Source organism: Mercenaria mercenaria, chromosome 18 (assembly GCF_021730395.1).
Source record: "Mercenaria mercenaria strain notata chromosome 18, MADL_Memer_1, whole genome shotgun sequence".
Classification (NCBI taxonomy): Eukaryota; Metazoa; Mollusca; class Bivalvia; order Venerida; family Veneridae; genus Mercenaria; species Mercenaria mercenaria.
Window position 1 is genome coordinate 11,838,236 of NC_069378.1, and position 21,700 is coordinate 11,859,935.

At 33.8% G+C, this 21,700-nt stretch overlaps 1 protein-coding gene across 1 annotated transcript in view; it reads left to right on the plus strand.

The window, feature by feature from the left end:
• Positions 1-21,700, plus strand: part of LOC123537955 (titin-like) — a 402,126-nt gene that overhangs the window by 351,395 nt on the left and 29,031 nt on the right. The window contains exons 248-254 of the mRNA XM_053530681.1: positions 12,312-12,353; positions 13,523-13,734; positions 14,111-14,240; positions 15,644-15,766; positions 17,238-17,432; positions 20,009-20,107; positions 21,030-21,227. Coding sequence (XP_053386656.1) covers positions 12,312-12,353; positions 13,523-13,734; positions 14,111-14,240; positions 15,644-15,766; positions 17,238-17,432; positions 20,009-20,107; positions 21,030-21,227 — 999 coding nt within the window. The remainder of the gene's footprint in view (positions 1-12,311; positions 12,354-13,522; positions 13,735-14,110; positions 14,241-15,643; positions 15,767-17,237; positions 17,433-20,008; positions 20,108-21,029; positions 21,228-21,700) is intronic.

The window sequence follows — 21,700 nt, forward strand, 5'->3', positions numbered from 1 at the left end:
AGGGGAGGCAATTCTTTCCGTGACAAGTCTGCTTTCCAGGGGAGGCAATTCTTTCTGTGACAAGTCTGATTTCCAGGGGAGGCAAAGCTCTCTCAAAGACAAGGTTGAACTCCAGGGGTGGCAGTTTTCTCCATGACAAGTTTGAAGTTTGAACTTCTCAATGACAAGTTTATCTTATATTGGAGAGGCAATGCTTTTCATGACAAGATGAAAAGGTTGACCCCAGGGGAGGCAATGCTGTCAATGACAAGGTTGAAACCCAGGGAGGGAATTCTGTCTAAGTCAGTTTTAGACTCAGTTTGAACTTCAGGGGAAACAGGTCTGTCCAGGGCAAGTTCAAACTCCATTCTCCATTTCGACATTATAGTTTAAATCCTGTTTTTAGGTATTAGCCACCAATAAATGCCCGTTTCCGGTTTTACAGTGAGGAGGGTACGGTGCCGCTTCCGTAGCTCGATAGCAGTTGTGTGAAATTATTCGCTTTTTTCAATGTAAACATATTATTTGTACAAAGATTTTGTTGTCAAGGTTGTAAAATTGTAGTTTCATTGTGAGATCATAAAAGCAAAAATAGTTGCTAATATTGTACTCAGTTAATCTTGCCAGTCCCCTGTACCTTTAAAGGAAATACCGGAGGATGGGATTTTCCCTATAATGTCGAAGACAAGTTTGACCCCCAAGAGGAGACAATGCACTGAAAGAGGAAATAAAAAAATGTCCAAGGGAGAGAAGTACTGCAAGACTGTTTACATACAAAGGGATGTAACTTCAATTTGACTAAAGGCAAATGTTTCAAAGGGAAGTAACTACTATAGCATAAATACTCTCAAGCATATAATATTGTGACAGTTTTGACATTTATTTGTATTTATGAGATTTTTGTGTTAACAAATATGTATAAATCTCCAAAAGAAGATCTTTTATCATGACATAAGACAAACAATAATGCACAAATAACAGTTTGATTTATTAACATTTCTATATAAAGATATAATCAAACAAACAGACAAATAAACCACAGAAAGAGAAACTTAAATTTTGACTACATGCATTTTGCGCAGTTATACGAAAAACATGTAGAATAAATGGCCCTCAAGCCTTTGATTTTGACAAATTAATTTAGAGAACAGAAATAAACACATAGTTTTTTAAGTGTAAATCAATGTAATGATTTTGTTCCTTTTTTATTTGATCAGCTATCTGCATGAGGGAATTTAGTTAAATTATTTTTTACAATATAAAAAGAGGGAGAAGGTACATTTCATATAATTATTGTAGATCATGCTTTTTTCATTCATCCACTAACAATAGATCTTTCCAAAGGCGTCTTTTGAAATAGTAGTCTGAAAAATGACTTCGGTCACAGATGAGTACATTTTAAAAAAATACATTATAATTATAATGTACTAAAGGTATGGGGGTACCAAACAGGATAAAAAATAAAGAATAAGTAAAGGTCCGTTTTAACAGATTTTCATTGTATTTGTCGTAATTAATTGTATTTATACAGAAACTGGTAAAAAAAAGAAACCATACAACTGCTATGTAAACAGAATATTTACAAATTCGTAGTATTACAATATAACCTCTGTAGAGCAAATACCTCAAAGTTTCTACAGTTGAACCTGCTTTAGAGGTCGCCTTGGTTAGACAGCCACTTGTCTTAAACAGCCAGTCAGCTAACTTCTCCCTAGCAGCCAGTCAGCTAACTTCTCTCTAATTGACGTCTAGTTCTAATTTTAACTTAAGCAATCACCTGCCTTATGCAGCCAGACTGTGTTGCTGTCTTCGCTGGCTGCTTATACAGTTTTCACTATATATATTTTGCTTTCTAACAAGAATGTTTTCTCCATAACTCGACCTCTCCAGAGCGATGACCTCCGAACCCAAAACTGTTTTCAGTCTTCCTTGTTTTGTCATACAAAGGTTGCAAGCGTATACCATTTATTGTGTAAAATATGGTATGTGTTAATTGTTAATCCATTTATAATGTGTAAATAATACAATAAAGCTCCAACTTCCTTCTTGTACGGTACATTATAATTCACCTTAACTTTATCAGTATAGCCCAAGGGGATATGTATAATGATTTCTCACATAGTTTGGTAATCGCTCATCAATTATCATTCGACAGTTAAACTTACACTCTCCCTATTGTAACCCCTTTTGAAAAAAGGGTGATTTTTGGACTATATTTAGAAAAAAAGCCATGACTGTGTTCAAACTGCATCAATCATGTTGACAAAATTGTACATGTCTCGTGTTTTATATACGTATGAGTATAAGCTACCAGGACGGTAAAAGAAAATGGTAAAATACGTGACATTTTTTTGGAGATAAACATTGTGTTTTATTATTTATTTATGTTGAGATAAGAAGATACGTGTATTTATTTCAATTTCAATGCACTCTAGCGAAAGGTAACTTCTTTCAAAGTGTTACAAAGGTAGATGTTTGAAGTTGATGGATTTTGGATAAGTCGGACCACAACATTAAAACAGTATATGAATATTTAATGAAATAATACACGTTATGCACATGGTGAATTGAATCATGTTGTATTATTAAAACATTGATTACATGAAAGGCAAGTGAAGATTTTTACGTTTGAATTAGCGATGATCAATCAAGGAGGAATTTATATTTTCTATTATATATCATAATTAAAGTTTATTGAAATTCGTATATGGATAGTGTCGGATAATTAAAAATGAAGCCAGTTGGAAACGGATTAAGGTCTCGGACACGTTTTACAGAGAGGAAGGTCTTCAGGTCTTCTATTCATCTGAAATTGGGTAAGAATTTAGAAACTGTAAATTGATACTATCCATTTATTTGAAGGATACAGGCCTTATCGAGGTAGCAGAGTATTCAAAATCATATCCTGTGTTCTCCAGGGTTTCAGACTTTGACTGCAAGTAACCGAGTTCATCTGACAATTTTCCTACACCAGTTGAAAACATATGACTTGATTCAGACAAATTGACTTCAGACATCATCATGGAAAATGAATACTGGTCTAGCCTTTAGATCAAACTCACAACTTCTCCATTTGTAATTTTGAAGCATGGAATGCAACTGAGCAAAATATCTGCAGAGTTTGTTTGATTGAGTCTGTTCACGTGAGGTAATGAAATGTTCAAGACCCAAGCACTTGCCCAACAGTTGCCCAACACTTGCCCAAGCACTTGCCCAACCAGCTCAGGAAATATAACAATACTGATTCCATGTTTTAGGAGACTTAAAGCTGGTAAACTATACATAAAGAATGCTGTTGAAAATTTGTATATATAGCCCTTACCGTGCTAAATTTCTATAATGAACTTATCCATCTTTCAGTTAGGACAGTACTATTTACTGTTAAAAGGGGTGCTTGCCAAAAAGATACAGACTGAATGGCAAACAGTGCAGATCATGATCAGACTGCACGGTTCTGTAGTATCGATCGTGTCCAGAATGATAAGGGATATAATGGTACTGTTAAGCGATCAAGATGGGGTTTATTATTTATTAACAACTTGTCATGATGGAACATGTCATTGTGGCAATAACAGTTCATATAAATTATTCATATTCACATTTCATAGTTTACCACATTCCATAGTTTACCAGTGGATAAGTACATGTACGGCTGCATGTTTTAGTCTGTATTAATTTCGTCTGTAACAGAAAGTGATTGATATATAAACTGTACCTAATTTAAGGAGTAGGCAAATATTCACTATCTCTGGCTTGTTATCATGTGGGGAGAATTAACACCAAATATACTGAGTTCTAAACATTTCCTGAGCGAGCACGCCCCATCCTCTCCATTCCACCACAACCCTTAACTTCTGGCATGCACATTTGCATCTCTTCAGGGTTTGCTTAAGTGACCCTGCCTGATATAACGTTACATGTAAAAGTCTAAAACAAATAAACGGAAATATTTGGAATAAATTTAGTGTCAGTTTAATATATTTCAGTTATAATTTTTTCTAAATCATGAAAACTTGGCTTTGGGTCTCAGGTGTCATTAAGAGAAAATCGTCTTACTTAAAGTATTTTGATAGGATTTATTCAAAACATACAAATGATCTGTTGATTTTGTTGAGTTTTATCTGTGTTGAAAATCGAAAAACTTATGAATACTTGCTGCCATGCTGTCTATCTTAAGTGAACTTCAATTTCAAAAGGATAAAAGCAGTTAAACTATTTATTATGTAAAAGATATTGTAAATAGATTTTCAAATAGCAAAAGAATGTCTGTTTTATGCTAGCTCAATACAAATGAGCACAATACAAATAGCACAATACAAAAAGCACTCAACACTACACCAGGTAGTAAGTTTGATCCAAAGGTGAAGCAAATCGTCCTACCGGATGTTTTAACCCTTAGCCTGCTGCAGGCGAATTTAACAGCCTTTGCAAACAGCTTGGAACCAGATCAGACGCCGATTAAATCGGCGTCTGATCAGGTTCCAAGCTGTTTGCTACTCTGACAATATTTCTTCCAATTTTGGAGCAAATTGAATGAACTTTACAATTTTAGCAGACGACATTTCCAGCAGACGACAATTTATCTAGCATGCTAAAGGTTAAAGGGGCACGTCTCAAGATTTATGGTCATATGATTTTACAAAGTTACTAGTGGTACCTACCGCAAAAATAAAATGATTTTGTCAGTTCTAGCCTATATAGTTCAAACCCTTTTGCAACAAGTGAATTATGCAGAAACTCTGTGTACTGTGTAAGTAACACAGTAAATTTTGATGTGAAACTTGTAACACAGTATATTTTGATGTGAAACATGTAACACATTCAAATTTGATGTCAAAGCCTGTGTACTGTGTTATAGTAACACAGTTAAATTTGATGTCAGAGCCTGTGTAATGTGTTATAGTAACACAGTAAAATTTGATGTCAGAGCCTGTGTAATGTGTTATAGTAACACAGTAAAATTTGATGTCAGAGCCTTAAATAGTTTGTTAGTAACACAGTAAAATTTGATGTGAAACTTAATAAGCAGATAAATCTTGATGAACTGATGTCAAACCCAGTATACTGTGTTATAATAACACATTAAAATTAGATGTTAAAGCCTGTGTACTGTGTTCAGTAACACAATAACATTTGATGTCAAACCCTCTGTACTGTGTTGTAACACAGTAAAATTTGCTATCAAACCCTGTGTAGTGTGTTAGTAACACAGTAAAATTTGATGTGAAACTGAATGAGCGGATATTTCTTGATTTTAACTCACTTATGGTTGTTGAAAATGGATGTGGTTGTTTTGAAAAGTTTGATATTTTGATATCTGAAAGCATGTAATCTGCCACTTTAATGAATGCCTGATCAACTCAACCATGCGATGAATTAATCTTCCTGTTACATTTGTATTTCTAGTATGCAATGAAGTTTTTTTTGTGTTTTTTTTTCTCTCGTCTTCTTGTACATTGGTTTGAAATGAATATTGGTAAAAAGATATGAAGTTCAGTATAAAAAGTATGTTTTCCATATTATTGATATATCTAAGATGTCTTATATTACATTTTAAGATGGATAACATGTCAAAACATTATTCAGTCCCTCTAGGCTTTATGTTTAAGAACATAGTAACACAAAAATACTGATTTAATGTAATATGATTCAATGTTTTATAACCTCAAGCCCCTGTGCTTGTAAAAATGTACAATATTTGAATAAAATACAGTAAAAACTGGAATATATTACGCCAGCATGTATATTACGCATAGTATAAAAAAAAAGAATTTAGATGATCATTGTATAGTATTTACACACTTCTAATGTAAAGAATATGAAAGCCAATTTATATTCAAATAATGTCGAAATGTTTGTAAGCAATTGTATAAAATCACTATTGGTGTAGAACAAAGGTTTCATTATAAAATGTTTAAATAAAGTTGTTTTCAAAAACCCTTAAAACCCCTCTGCGCTATGGTGCCACACCCTCCCCCATCTTATAAATAAGACAGACTTACAAATGAATGTGACAAAAGAGATGGGGGAATTTAATTCCCGTCAGCCATGAATAACCTTGAAATATAATTTCCTTGAAATAAAGTTTAATATGTAATTAACTTTTGTAAACACCAATGCTAATGGAGTCAAGTAGGAAAGATGCAGTTTTTACAGTCTCATAAACCTTTTATCAAAATGTCAATGACAGTTACATTGTTCAAGTATCAGAAATTTTGATAATTTTTGTCAGATTTATTACAATTTAAGATAAAGAGTTCAGATTTACACAGATTTTGATAATCTCTATGAATATTTTAGATTATATGAAATTTAGATGGGTAGTACATAGATTAATTGGTGATTAGTTTCCAAGATTATGACTAATTCAATAATTGTTGATACAGTGAAGTTTGTTCAAAATCTGAATTATCAGTTTTGTGTCCTGTTTCCATGCCTTTATGACAAAAATGTTATGGATTTGTAGCGAACAGTTCTTCTACTCATTCAGATGTTGATGTTGACCATGGTGTCACACCTGCTACAGTTTTTTAATCCCTCGCCACAATGGTCTCGGTCCGTCCTTCCTTCTGTCTGTCCATAACACTTTCGTGTCTGCTCCATATCTCCTAAACCCCTTGAAGGATTTTCATGAAACTTGGGTCAAATGATCACTTTATCAAGACAATGTGCAGAACCCATGAGTCAGCCTTGTCGGCTCAAGGTCAAGGTCACAACTCAAGGTCAAAGGTTTGAGCCTTCCATTTTGTGTCCGCTCTATATCTCCTAAACCCCTTGAAGGAATTTTATAAAACTTGGGTCAAATGATCACCTCATCAAGACAATGCGCAGAACCCATGAGTCAGCCATGCCGGCTCAAGGTCAAGGTCACAACTTAGGGTGAAAGGTTTGAGCCTTCCATTTTGTGTCCGCTCTATATCTCCTTAACCCCTTGAAGGATTTTCATCAAGCTTGGGTCAAATGATCACCTCATCAAGGCCATGTGCAGAACTTATGAGTCAGCCATGCCGGCTCAAGGTCAAGGTCACAACTGAAGGTCAAAAGTTTGAGCCTTCCATTTTGTGTCTGCTCTGTATCTCCTAATTCCCTTGAAGGATTCGTATGAAACTTGGGTCAAATGATCACCTCATCAAGGTGATGTGCAGAACTCATGAGTCAGCCATGCCGGCTCAAGGTCAAGGTCACAACTCAAGGTCAAAGGTTTTAGCTTTCCATTTTGTGTCTGCTCTATATCTCCTAAACCCCTTGAATGAATTTAATAAAACTTGGGTCAAATGATCACCTCATCAAAAAGATGTGCAGAACTTATGAGCCAGCCATGCCGGCTCAAGGTCAAGGTCACAACTTAGGGTCAAAGGTTTGAGCCTTCCATTTTGTGTCCACTGTATCTCCTAAACCCATTGAAGGATTCAGGATTTTGATCAAACTTGGGTCAAATGACCACCTCATCAAGAACTCATGGTTCAGCCATATCAACTCAAGGTCAAATCACAACTCAAGGTCAAAGGTTTGAGCTCTGTATCTCCTAAACCCCTTGAAGGATTTTCATGAAACTTGGGACAAATTGTCACCTCATCAAGACGTTGTTCAGAATTCATGAGTCAGCCATGTCAGTTTAAGGTCAAGGTCACAGCTAAAGGTCAAAGGTTTACCCTTTCACTATCCATAGCAGTGGCAGGGGATTTAGCTGTCTTTAAGACTGCCTTGTTACCACTGCATCTACTGGTTCTGAAGTGACCAAGTGAGATAACTCTTAGCCAGATTTATTGAAAAGCCTTGCCTGACCATAATGAATATTATGGCCTTTGATCAACATAGAAATTGTTGTTTTGCCAAGTGGGCAGTTCTACAGGCAGCTATAATGAATCTATATATTATATAATAAATAAATAATAATAAGATATCAGCATTATTTTAAAGTCTCTTCAGGTGTTAAAAAGATAAATCAGCTCTCCAAATAGAGAGTATGCATAATGACATGGTTAGAAAAACACTACTTTCAGTATTGCATATTCAGTATTGCACACAATTTAGTGACAATCAGTGCCAGTTAAAGGGAGGTAATTAGAAACAATAGATTCTATAATACTTCCTACTAATTGAATCCAGTACCCAAACTTTTGTCAAATATATGAGTAGACAATTATCGAAAATAAGATTTAACAGAAAATTAATGTATTTTTAAAATGTGGCAGCCACACTTTATAAACACAGTCATTATGAGCCTTTAACAGTGTTTGTTACATAAGTTGAATTCATATTATACCAGTTGAAATGAGTAAGATATGTTAGGAATGGTTTTGAATAGAAGAAAGACAGATGTCTTGGGGCTTAAGAAGTTATTTCCGTCCACAATTAATATTTACACCTGTTTGGTTATGACATTAAATTTTGCAAGTAATTATTACCATCTATTATACATTACACATACTTCAAAATAAATACAATTTATATCTTATTGCGATTGTATAATATGCAGTAATTGGTAATATTTTATTATGAAAAATTCTTTCACAGTTGCTTAATTATATTGGCACATAAGTGAAGATTTAACAACAATTGGTCTAAAATGTGATAATCTATTGAATCCCCCTTTACACCTTTTTCTGTCATTCCCTTTTATAAAATCAACAGCATCTGAAATGTCTTTCATACTTTTCTATATATATATTTTTATAGGTGTCAGTGACTCTGTAAAAATGATTTAAATACAAAAGGCATAGCTTTTGTTGAAAAAAAAAGAATTTTAGATGCTGTATTTGCTGTTTTGTTTGAATTGAGCACAAATCAGAACAATTATAAATGCCAGGAGTTATTCATTATGTTTACCAAAAAGGTATGGCAGATTTGATTTTTATAGCATTTAAAAGTACCAATATATATCTTGATGCAGAATTTAAAAAAAAAAGTGAAAGTATTTCTTATCTATAGCTAGTCTAGTTATTGCAGACGCTATGTAAGCATTGACCCTTACCATGCTAAATTTCTATAATGAACTTGTCCATCTTTCAATTTGGACAGTACTGTTCACTGTTAAAAGGGTTTCTTACCAAAAGATACTGACTGAATGGCAAACAGTGCAGATCTTGATCAGACTGCACAGATGAGCAGGCTGGTCATGATCTACACTGGTCGCAAAGGCAGAATCAGTCATGTCTAGTATGATTAAGGGTTTGTGTTTCCAGGGATACAGTTTTGCTGAATTTGATTTTAAACAATTTGTAACTTATTATAAAGTATTTATTTTTTCCTGATCAGAGAAATAGTATTATACTTCATTTGATGTTGTTAAACTAAGTCTAAAACCTCCTCGAGGTTTTTCAGGTCAAATTTTATTGTCAAGTACAAGCTAATTTGCTTTCAAAATATTTTACTATTATTAAGTAGAAAATCGGTATTGTGTTCGAAGTTGTAACAAGTATCGTCTTATTGTGGTAAGTATAATCGCCCGCGGTCAAAACCCTCAAAAATGTGTCAATTTGTTCTCACAATATAAACTGTCCGAAAGCACGGAATAAAAACTTTACCCCTGTCATTGAGAAGTGAAATTATATACTTGCTTTTTATGTTTTCATAATCAAAATTATACTGGTAATTTGATGGTAATGAACCGTTATAGAACTATAGAATGAGGCTGACACACAGTCTCAGTTCTTGAAATGCAAGCCGTTTTTGGGGAAGCACTCGGTCATTCTCAACATGAGTAACGCTTATGTTGTTGATCGAAGATTAATTTGACATAGGTGTATTTTTAAAAAAGAAAATATGGAAGCATTTTGAAAAGACAAAGTTATCTCTTTTCTGTTTGCCAGGACATTGGGTACAAAGAATACATCACAATTGTTACAAAGCATTTTTTTGTCCCAGTTTTCAAGTGAGGAAACAAAGTGCACACCATTGTTTTCATTGTCATGACATTGTCACGTTACTCTGTTAACCTTTACCCTGCTAAATTTCTATAATGAACTTAACCGTCTTTCAGTTTGGACAGTACCATTAACTGTTAAAAGGGGTGCTTACCAAAAAGATACTAACTAAATAGCGAACAGTGCAGATTTTGATCAGACTGCATGGATGAACAGGCTGATAATGATCTACACAGGTCATGAAGGCAGAATCATGCTAAGGGTTCTAAATGTGATATTTTAAAATTCTGTCCTGCTTTTGAAAATATTTTTTATGTATAGTGTTTTATTATCTGCCAGAAATTTTAGTAAAAAAAGATTTCACCGGATCAACTGGTCACCTAATGTATTATTAAGTCTGTATTAATTACATTTAATGCATGCACTTAAAGTTTAAAAACAACAGTTTACATAATAAATGTATAAATTAAAATTGTAAAAATATTCAAAATCAATATGTGGTATAAGCTTATTGTATGTAAAACTTTGATTATGACTGATAAATAGATCTAAATTTTGATAAAGGGATGATTTTGTGGTTGATAAAGGCAATGAGTCACTCTTGAATGAAAATATATTCTTGTTGGATTAATTAACAGGGATACATGTATTTTAATACTCACCTTGTTCACCTAAAAGGTATTTATGTGTTTTTATTTTCAAATCAGTTAATATGTTATTTTTATAATGATCGGTAATGGGTGAGTGTGGCACTGTCGAACCTTACTGAAAATGTACGCCGACTGGATCTTATAGTATCGTTAGAAACACGCCAAAAATTTAGGTATGAGATGTTATGATAAAGTTAAGTACGAAATAACTGAAGGGTAGATGGAAGATAGACATCGCAGATTTTCAACACATTTAAAGAATCATTGTTTTAATTGTCGAAAAGCGATCAAGTGTCATATAGTTTAGATTTCAGGTTTCGATAACCTGTAAAGTATATTGTTGTATGTAGAAGTGTAAAGTATTGTGTATCTCCGATAATATGTCGCCTTGATTATCAGATGTCATTTCAATGAGAAATATTTTGTGGTGCTTAGGTTAAGGCTTGTCTGAAAGAGCTTCTAGCATAAAATTAAAGACAGCTTTTCCAGTGAATGGTATAGTATTTTAGCCAAGTTTTTTAAGTAATCAAAGTAGGGAAAGATATTTGGCGGGCAGATCCCAGGGCAGGCAGGCCTGTGGTGTATTTAACATTAGGTTGGATTGATAAACTGCAATGAAATTTGGCTTATTAATTAGGATTGCGTCTTTGGTCACTGGGAACAAGGTCAAGGTCATTGTTTCATAAAAATGCTTTCCACTCAATAAGTGGGTTAGAAGCATAAATGAATCAGATTAAACATAAGCTGTTTTCAACCTTATATTTATACCAAGGCTGAGTTTGCATATAGCATTAATTGGGTCAAGGTGAAGATCACTGTTACTGAAAAAAGATAACATAGTGTCAGCTCTGAATAACTTGTATCAGGATTAATATATTGAAATGAAACTTGGTATATAGAAAGCTTACATTGAGACCATGGTTGGACATGCATGTGGGGTCAAGGTCAAGGCTGCTGTTACTATGAATAGAAAAACAGTGTCTGCTCAATATCTCAGCTTATGATAAAGTTGGTCAAATTAAAGTAAATGAATAAGTGAGTGAATAGCTTGATGACTGAATAAATGAATAAATGAATGAATGAATGAAGAAGATGAATGAATGAATGAATGAATGCCAGGTAAATAAGTAAATAAAAAGCTTCAAGAATGTGTGAGCAAATGAGTGAGTGAGTGAATGAATGAAAGAATACAGGATTGATTGATTGATTCGGGTGTGCTGCAAATCTCAGACTGTGCTAATTTATCTTTTTTCATGAGATGAATTTCACTAATATAGTTAGAAGTTGGATTAGTGTAACCTTAGATTAAAACAGCCTGAAGTAGAAATTTTATATTTCCTGGAGTAAAAGGTATTTTAAGTATCCCACCTGTAAACATGCATACCTGTCACATTATGTAAACTGTTTGAGTGACAACAAACTCCTGTATGGAAAATGATTAAGTTTGAAAATGACCTTGCTAAAGGAACCAGTTTTAGCATAAATGGCATTTTTTTCTCATGAAATCTTTAGTCTTAATGAGCACATACTAGACCAACTTATTTAGAGAAGTTTTGAGACTGATATGATCTGTTCCTTTTAAAGTTTTAATACTTTATTTTTGTATTAAAACCATTATATAGCTCATTTTCCATTATTAGAACGAAAGGATTCTTTTTAATTTTTTTATATTATATGTATTATTTACATCCGTCTTTCTGTAGCAAAATTCATACATTATTTGTTCTTCTCTCTATCAACCAATAATGTATTATATACACAGTGTATGTGTTGTGTGTTATAGCTTATTGTTATTTTTTCTTCTTTCTATCTACAGGTGGAAGTAGAAGCAGGAGTATTGATGAAGGATCAGGATCTGGTAAGATATTTCTTCTTCTTTCATTCAATTCATAACCTGATACACTATTTTATATACCAATAACTCTAGAAATAGCATCGGGGCCTCCGTGGCCGAGTGGTTAAGGTTGCTGACTTCAAATCACTTGCCCCTCACCGATGTCGGTTCAAGCCTCACTCTGGGCATATAATTCTTCATGTGAGGAAACCATCCAGCTGGCTTACGGAAGGTCGGTGGTTCTACCCAGGTGTCCGCTTGTGATGAAATAATGCACAGAGGGGTACCTTGGGTCTTCCTCCACCATCAAAGCTAGATGGTCGCCATATGACCTATTGTTGTGTTCAACAAACCAAAAAAAAGTAATAACATTGCTATCTTCTCTTGCTGCAGAATGTAAGATATTCAACAGGTAGCATTCTGTAAAATAGAAGCTCACCGAATAGGAAAATAAAAACTTATTATTAGACTAATAGCTAAGTCTTATCTTGTGGAGGGGGGGGGGAATTGTAAGATGACTTTAATGCTGAAATTTATAAACGATTGCATAAAATCAAATAATAAGATACTGCTGGTTTTATTTCATTTCTTCTATCATTTAAAAAAATATGGTATGCAAGGAAAAGAATTTATCTCTTGTTGTAATTTTTTGTGTGGATAAAAATACAATGTATTAGGGTTTTCTTCGGCTAAGCCTCATAACCATGTAAATAAAAAGTTACCATTGAGCCAGAAATTTCAATCCACCCCTTTAGGCAGTGAAAGATTTGTATATACTCGGCTATATAATCACATAAAATTGCTAAAACTTGTACCAGAAATTAAACCAACTCGGACATAGTAACAAGAAGTCTGACCACTTTACTAATTACATAACAGAACCCCAGCGTGTCCTTATATTAAGTGTAAACTAGAATATTCTGTAATAATTATTAAATTCAGTTGAAATCTCAGTAGCAACAACCTGCAGTTTTTCCATTGTTGAGCAAACTTAAAGCCACCATAATCTACATTAAAGGTTTGTTCCGCCCACAATCAAGCTTGTAAACAAGGTTTTAATTTCATTAAAGCCAGCATGCCTCATGTCATTTCTTAATTAAAATCTGCTGTACTTTAGGATCATGCAGCTTTAGATCGAATATTCGAATATTCCGTATGATTTTCGTTAAAACATATGTTTCTGAATCTTACAGTGGAATTTCGTGTTGATCCAAACACAAAGAAGTTGGTCAGTTCTGCCCTCAGTGCCCAAGAGAAAGAAAAAGCACCCGAGTTTGTCTCTAAGCCCAAACGCCAGTTTGTCAACGAGGGAGAGACAGCAAAGTTCAAAGCCCAAATTGAAGGTTCATCTGTTATCACCTGGAGCAAAAATGGAACAACCCTTACAAATGGTGATAAATACAAGGTTGGTTACCTCCCCTTTGATGAAAAACTGCTATGTAGTGTAGTGATTACCTCCCCTTGTAATGAATTAAAGAATGAAAAAAAATACATTGAATATTTTGTGATTCCAATATTGTCTGTTCAGTTTTTGTATTTTCTGAAGTAGAGATGTTGTTGATGCTCACATTATTTTTAGAAGCCTGAAGTTGAAAGACTATCAACTGATAAAACACCATAATTGTATGACTAAATTTCTTTATCTATGGAACCTGTGCATAATTTATGTAAATCTATATAAAAAAAAATGCAAAAATAATTAAATTGGTGAAATTCATGCATATGCATTAAATTTATGCTGACATGTAAAAACTATACTATTTTCAATTCATTATCTATAGATATACACAGAAAAAGATGTACATATCCTGGAACTACCAAAGGTTACACAAGATGACCAAGGATCTTATGTTTGCAAAATTGAGAACTCTGCAGGATCTGCAACTGCTACTGCAGAACTGGAAGTTTTTGGTGAGTTGTCTGCCCCTAGATTGTCAGTTACAGTATCTTTTTTATGGTTAGAACTGACACATCTCCAGGTATTTTTGTATCTTGCTTGTATTCAGTTACATTCGTTTTTCTATCTAGTAACTGTGACTCTAATTAATTTGTCTCCCCCTGTTCTGTTCAGTTATTAATTGATATGCACTGAAGGGTTTGACCTGTCTTATTGTCATGTGACAATGCTTGCTAGAAACCACAGAAGATATATCAGTGGTCGTAGTGAACCTGAAAATTTCTTGTCCTACTGACACATAAATGATGTTTCGCAAGGATGGGCCTTCATCATATGACATTACGAAGGCTGGTCTGTATGTTTTTCCTTGTGATCAGTGAGGAGTGAACATTTATAGAACTTTTCACAAGAGGGTTTTCTTTATTTAAATTCCTGGTCTTAGAATTTTGATCAAGTCCTTGCATTTGATGAACCTTTTGCAGTATTATTATTACTGTACCTTTCTTAGCTTTAATGTAAACATAATGTATTTTCTTTTTGAAGCCTTTCTCAAGATGTTTTTGCTATGTCATAAGAAAAGTCTGCCATTTATTATGAAGACTAGTTTTTAAAGGTGCAAGGGCTACCAACCGTTATTGCTGAAACTGACTCAATTTACAAAGCTATTTAAATATACAGAATTGTCTCCAAGAATCTTTGAGCAGACTGCAGTTTAGCGAGGATATTTTGAGCTGATGTTCGTATATGGTCCATGTGAAAAAATTGGGAAAGTCTCTGTTGAAAATGCCTTCTTTCTACTTGTGCAAAAACTCATGACCAGTTGTTTTTTCCACCAATTGTTCATTAATACATTGATATGATGCAATTAAAAGAAAACAAGAAAATTATCAACATCAAAGATGTGAAAAAGACGAACTGTCCTGCGTGAAGCACCTCCTGTTGACTAGGATGATCTTTCAAAACAATGGATCTTTTGTTGCTGTTTTGATTATTTTTTTGCAATATAAGTGGCCTGTTCCTAGTACATTTCCTGAATTGGGGTTATTTATTATTTTTTTGTGCAGTTTCGTAATACAGAAATACTTATAAAGCTCGGCTACTGTTTATATTATTAAGATGTTCATGGATCATTGTTAAGTGTTTTTTGATTTAGCCATAATATATTTTGACACTGAAATATAAGTTAATCAGATAAAGGATTAAATCAGCTGAGTCAAGAAAAAAAAGTAAAAAAAGGTTGTGTACTTTTTTGATTTTTGTATAAAAATATGCAATAAAATTGATTGCTTGAAGATTTGTGATAATGTTGTACGCTGTTTCTCATCAGAAATATCTTGATTTTATTGTTTAATACATGATGATCATTGGTGCATTGTTGGATATAACCTTAATGAGACGATTTTCTCATGATTTGTAGTGCGACCGAAATCCCAGACTGGTAAATCGTCAATGTTTGTTTCTCCGACGGTTGACATTCCACTAGAAGATACTGAGTTTGCTGACAAAGAGAAAAATGCCACACTTGTTTGCAAGTTTCACAGTAAGTATTATACATCTGTTCGCAGACTTGTGATAATTGTTTTTACTGTGAAAAATGTCCTTTTCAATGTCTCTTCGGTAAGATTTGAAGATTTAGAGGTCAGTCCTTGGGTATTGAAGTTATTAAGCATCTTCTGTGAGTAAGGGTTTGAATGCATTCAAGTAAAAAGCAGGCACAAAAATGAGCTAACATATGCCTAGCAGATACATCTTTGCACCAAAAGCTTACTGGAAACCTGGAGGACATTCTGAGTTCCGCGGGCTTGGTCGTTGATGCTGATTTGATTGTGCAGTCAGGCAAATGGCGAAAAGAACTTGACTTCAGTGTATGGATTTAAAGTTTTCAGTGTTAGTGTTTTTGTGGTGTTAATAACGAATTTGAAATGTTAAGTGAAAAGCAGAGACTGCATTCTTTTTCGCTATAACATCATTTTAATAAATGGTTCTTTCATGAATAGATTTGTCACACAAGTGCTAAAATAAAGGCTGAGACAAAATTATGAAACCGTTCAAACAATTTGTGAGGGTTATTTTAACAATGATGCCAGTTGAAGTTTTACCATCAAAACATTGTACATTGTTACAATTTGGCCATATAAAATTGGTTATGTTACTGTCATAATTTATTTCTATGTCATCAAATTTAAACTTCACTGGGCCATAAACCCTGTTGTTATGAATTGATGTCAATGGTTTACTATTTGATATATAAGGGGGTAATAAAATAATAGCTCTACATAAGTCTTATGGAAGAGTGACTTTTATTTTTCTAAACTAATGGATGACTTATTGATTTTGGTATGTGAACGTCTACTCACAAAAATACCGTGAGAAATATGTGTTTATTACATATGCTTTCGGGGATGTGACTGAAATATTTTTTATGGGATACAAAATTGATTAGTTGAAAAACAGGATTAAGGTATTTAACAAATCGTATAATATATATACTTTAAGTGGAATTTAAGACTTTTGGTAGAAGGGATTTTGAGGGTGTGTCTCAGTTAGATGATAAAGTTAACAAATGAAAATTTAGATGGTTCTGGTTTGATGAAATCTTTAGTTTGAGAAGTAAGAAAAATAAGGATAAAATATAGCAAAAAAATGTTGACAAAATGAAAAATAATGAAATTGTTAAGATTATGTGAAATTTTCCTCAAAATGATTTCAGATTAATTACAGTTATACATATAATGGTTGAAATGAGACACATGATATTCTTGAACATGTTGAAGATATGTTTAGAAATATGAATAAAACAAAAAACTTATCAGAGGCTTAGATTACATAAAGAGAACTTGTTGACATAGAGACTAGTCATGGTCTTCTGAATGATGAGATACTGACTTGTCAAGAGTTGCAATATATATTTTGATTACATATGGAAGTGTTGATTTTGTGAAGTACAAATTGAAGAAAATTGATGAATTGATGAATATTGAGACATATTTAGCATAAAGATATCTTTGTAGATGCTATTGATGGAACAGCCAAGTGGTATAAAGATGGTCGTGAATTGAACAATTGGCAAGCAAAGGCGACATTTGATGGACGTACAGCTAAACTCGTTCTCAGAGAAGCTTCAAAACGTAACTGCGGAGTTTACGAGTGTATTGTGAAAAATACTGGTGGAGAAGCAAAAACAAAAGCACTTGTATCATTGCTAGGTGAGATTTTAATTTTTTGTACTGTAAAACTTTGCAACTGTCATGTGCAATATTCTGAAAATTCTTCTTTAAGCTGACAGATTTTACCACTAAAGTATTTTGAAGTTAAGACAAAAATATTGGAAACAAAGTCTAAAAATTCTTGAAATATGTTATCAATTCTTGTTGATGTGTGAGATGAATACTTTAACCCTTTGCCTGCTGGCGGCAGTAATTCTGCCTTTGTGACCAGTGCAGACCAAGATCAACCTGCACATCTGTGCAGTCTGATCATGGTCTGCACTGTTCGCTATTCAGTCAGTAAATTTTCAGTAAACACCCCTTCGAATAATAAATGGTATTGCCGAAATTGAATGATGGACCAGTCCATTATAGAAATTTAGGGTTAATGAACATATTGAACTTTCTATATAGAAGGAGATGGGGGAGGGTGCTGTGCTTAGGGGCAGGGACAGTCGTGTAAAGAAACACATTTTACAAGATTTATTAGCAGCTATTAAGATCATTTTAAATAACCTCTTATTTTTGCTACTCATGATACAGAATTGCATACTTTGCAGATTTATGTAGTATCAAGTAACAATTTTAGAGGATGTTGCTAATGTTATGAACAGGAAATATTATCTTTTTAGCTCTTTTATCTTGCGGAAATGATATATAAATTAACACTTTATAATGCACAAGTGGAGAACATAAAAGGGAAGTAATTGTGGGAGAAATAATTGCAATACTGGAGAAGGAAACTTAGAATTGCGTGTATTAGAAATGCTTCAGACATAAATAAAGTATAGTAAAAAATAATGTTCAACCGTGGAAAAAATCATGTAATTAATATCCATTTAAGGTCCTGTTGAATTTTGAACATCTTTTTCGAGAGGTTTGCAAAATGATATATAAAATGCTATTTGTAAAATTTGTTAAGTGATGACATGACAGGGGGACAAGCATTGCATTTTGTTGCTAGGTCAAATCCTATACCCCTACTTGTCTTGGAAGTGACAAATACCCTGCTTAGCTCAATAGGGAGGGTGCAGATCTATGGATCTCGGGGATCATGAGTTTGAGCCATGAGTTACTTGCAGAGAACAGGTTTGTACTGGTACAGACTCCAGGAACACTGGTTAGATTAACTGCCCGCCCTTACATAACTGAAATACTGTTGAAAAATGGCGTTAAACCCAAAACAAACAAACAAATACTCAAACTATACTGTGTAAATGTGAACACCTGTGTTTAGCTAGTTAAAGAAAGTTTATTATCAATGTTCGTGTGTGCACATATTTGAAAAAGAAACCTCAAATGCATTCCTTCATTTCCAATAAAATTTTTTGTCAATTTATATGAACCAAGAAAATCAATTCTGCACTATTGATGAAGTGTCAATATTTGTGGCAAGGAAAATTATAGCTGAAACTTGATTTTGTTGCTGTGATTCAGACAGGAAATATGTTTGAGGTACTGGAAATCTAGTTAAATATACTGAAATAAATAATAAACACAGGTGCTTTTCCTGGGATATAGGCAGTAATAATAATTGACAGGTTTCTTTAAAACCCTTAACCATAGTGATTCTGTGACCAGAGCAGACCAAGATCAGTCTGCACATCCGTGCAGTCTGATCATGGTCTGCACTGTTTGCCATTCAGTCAGTATCTTTTTGGAAAGCACCCATTTTAACAGTTAATGGTACTGTCCAAATTTAAAGATGGACCAGTTCATTATAGAAATTTAGTAGGGTAAAGGTTAAAATTTCCTGGCTCTTTTATTGACCTTTTTTTTTTTTTAAAGTTTTCAAGATGGTTCACATGGATGACTGACTTACTGATGAAATTTGAGTTTTGTATCATTTTAAATACTTATGTTCAGAATAGTGTGAATGGCTTTAAGGTTGCCTTATTATATATAGGGCACAGTTTGAACTTTAAAAACAGAATTGCATCATTTAAAATAGGCTTAACTTGAACAATTTCATCTGTTTACCTCCAAAAGAAGCCAGTAATTTATCCGTCTAACACTTTCTTATATGACAAAGTTAGGAATTGCGTTTTTAAAAATAAAAATTTTGACCTTAATGCAGATTAAGTGTACATATTTTCCTTGGTATGGAAGCTGCTATGCTGAATTGTCTGTTAAAGTGTGACAATATAGTTTTAGACATAAACTGTTATATTTTAGATCAAAGTGATAAATAAACCTGGCTATCAAAATTTCATTACTTGTTGAAATATTTTATGGTACATTTTACAATCTTTGATATGTTTACTGAAATCTTGTGTCAAAGTTGTACATACAGAGAAATTTATTGGAAAATCAAATCAAGTGGAAAATTCCACATAAATTAAAATTCGCCTTATAAAAGATAAGCAGTTGACAGCTATTCAAGAAATTTTTGCACCAAGAATTGAATTAATGGGATAAATAATTGTTTATATTTGTATAAAATTGGGAAATGAAATGTGAAATTTGACATAATTAGTTCTGCTCCTGCTAGAAGATCTGTTAAGAAGTGATATTTTATATACAGTTTTGGAGGTATGTAAGAGTGGCCAAATTAAACAATTTTATTCTCATTTCAGATCCCAGTGTGAAACCTTCACCTCCAAAATTTACTCTGGCTCTGAATGACCAAGCCATAGAGGCTGGGGAGAAGCTTGTGCTGGAGACTGAGGTCACAGGTTTGTACTGTTTTTGCTTTACAGATGGTACTGGTCATTTGGAGACATTTCAAGACAACAATGCGAAATAACGCTTTGCATTGTCGAGCGCCGTGTCGCATTGTCATGTTGCATTGTCACGCATTGCTAGCAGCAAAACAGTCAGACCACGACGCACGACAGTGCAACATGACATCGCTAAAATGCGAGCGACGCGACAATGCGAAATATATCGCGCTTTTGAAAGGCGACAGTGTGACACGGCGATATAATTATTGTTGTGTGTCATGTCGCATTGTCATGTCGAATTGTCATACGATGACCTCAAAGCGCGACGGACGACATACGACATGGTCCAAACAGGATTCCATAGATAGTACTCTACAAAATTATATTATATTTATCAAAGTATGTAACACCAGCCTTTGCAGTTCTGACAAATATGGGCACTGAATGTTTAAATGTATTCAGGAAAAAAACAGTTGGAGATCATGTCAGAATGTAATCTTATTGGTGTTATATTAAATAAATTTCAGCCAGTGGTGTGAAGGAACGTGTGATATTACATTCCTTCATGGCTTATCAATAGAATATTTATACAAGTAAAATACCAATTAATAATGTATCAGTAACTTTACACTTTGGCTTTTCCCATTCAGATATGTAGTTTCACATTTATGTATTTGATATAGTAATATAGAATATTTTGGTTCTGAACTAGTGAACATACATTGAAGTTGTTACTTGTTTAGGTCAGAAGTTTGAATCTTCCATGGATCACAACCTATGGGCATATCAGTACTGTTATGTTTCCAAGGAAACAGAGATAAAAACAACAAAACATGACTGTCTATTACCATTCTAGCTGAAAATTTAGATTTGTTTAAACTATGAAAGAACGGCTTTGACCTTTGAGTCCTCATTTTCAAAAATATATTTTCAGGCACACCCCGACCTTCCCTGAAGTGGTACAAGGACAACAAGGAACTTGGGTCCTCACAAGACATCCGTATGGAATTTAAGGAGGGCAAAGGTCGACTCATCATGGATAGCCAAGACCTTGCTGAAGGGTCAAAGTTCACCTGTGTGGCTAAAAATATCGCAGGAGAAGACCAGACTATGGCTTCTGTCAATATATCAGGTCAGTTTTCTATCCCAATGATACTGTGGTCACTTCATGTGGTGTAATGGTCATTATTTTATGCTGGCCATCCAATGCTTTTAGATTCAAAACCCAGTTTGGGATGTAGAGTACACTTTCATATGAGGAAGCTGTCTAGCTGGTTTAATGCAGGTATTTGCCATGGCCTGAAATGATATCTGAATGTGCTCCTTGCAGCCTTACTCACTCAAGCAATTCATGTACCACTGTCCTCCCCCTGCCCCAGCCACCCACCCAAGCTAATTTCCTTGTATTTTCTATGTCCCTTTGATAACTGATCATTTTGCTCATGTCTTTGCTACCTCAAGCAGTTGGTATTTTACTACAGAAATATAGAAGTACTAATATGGTTAGAAACTTCTCAACTGTAAGGTATTAAAAAGATATATTTGTTACATTAAGCCTTGAGAAAGTCATTTAAGTTGAAATTAGATTGATTGCAATTGAAATGA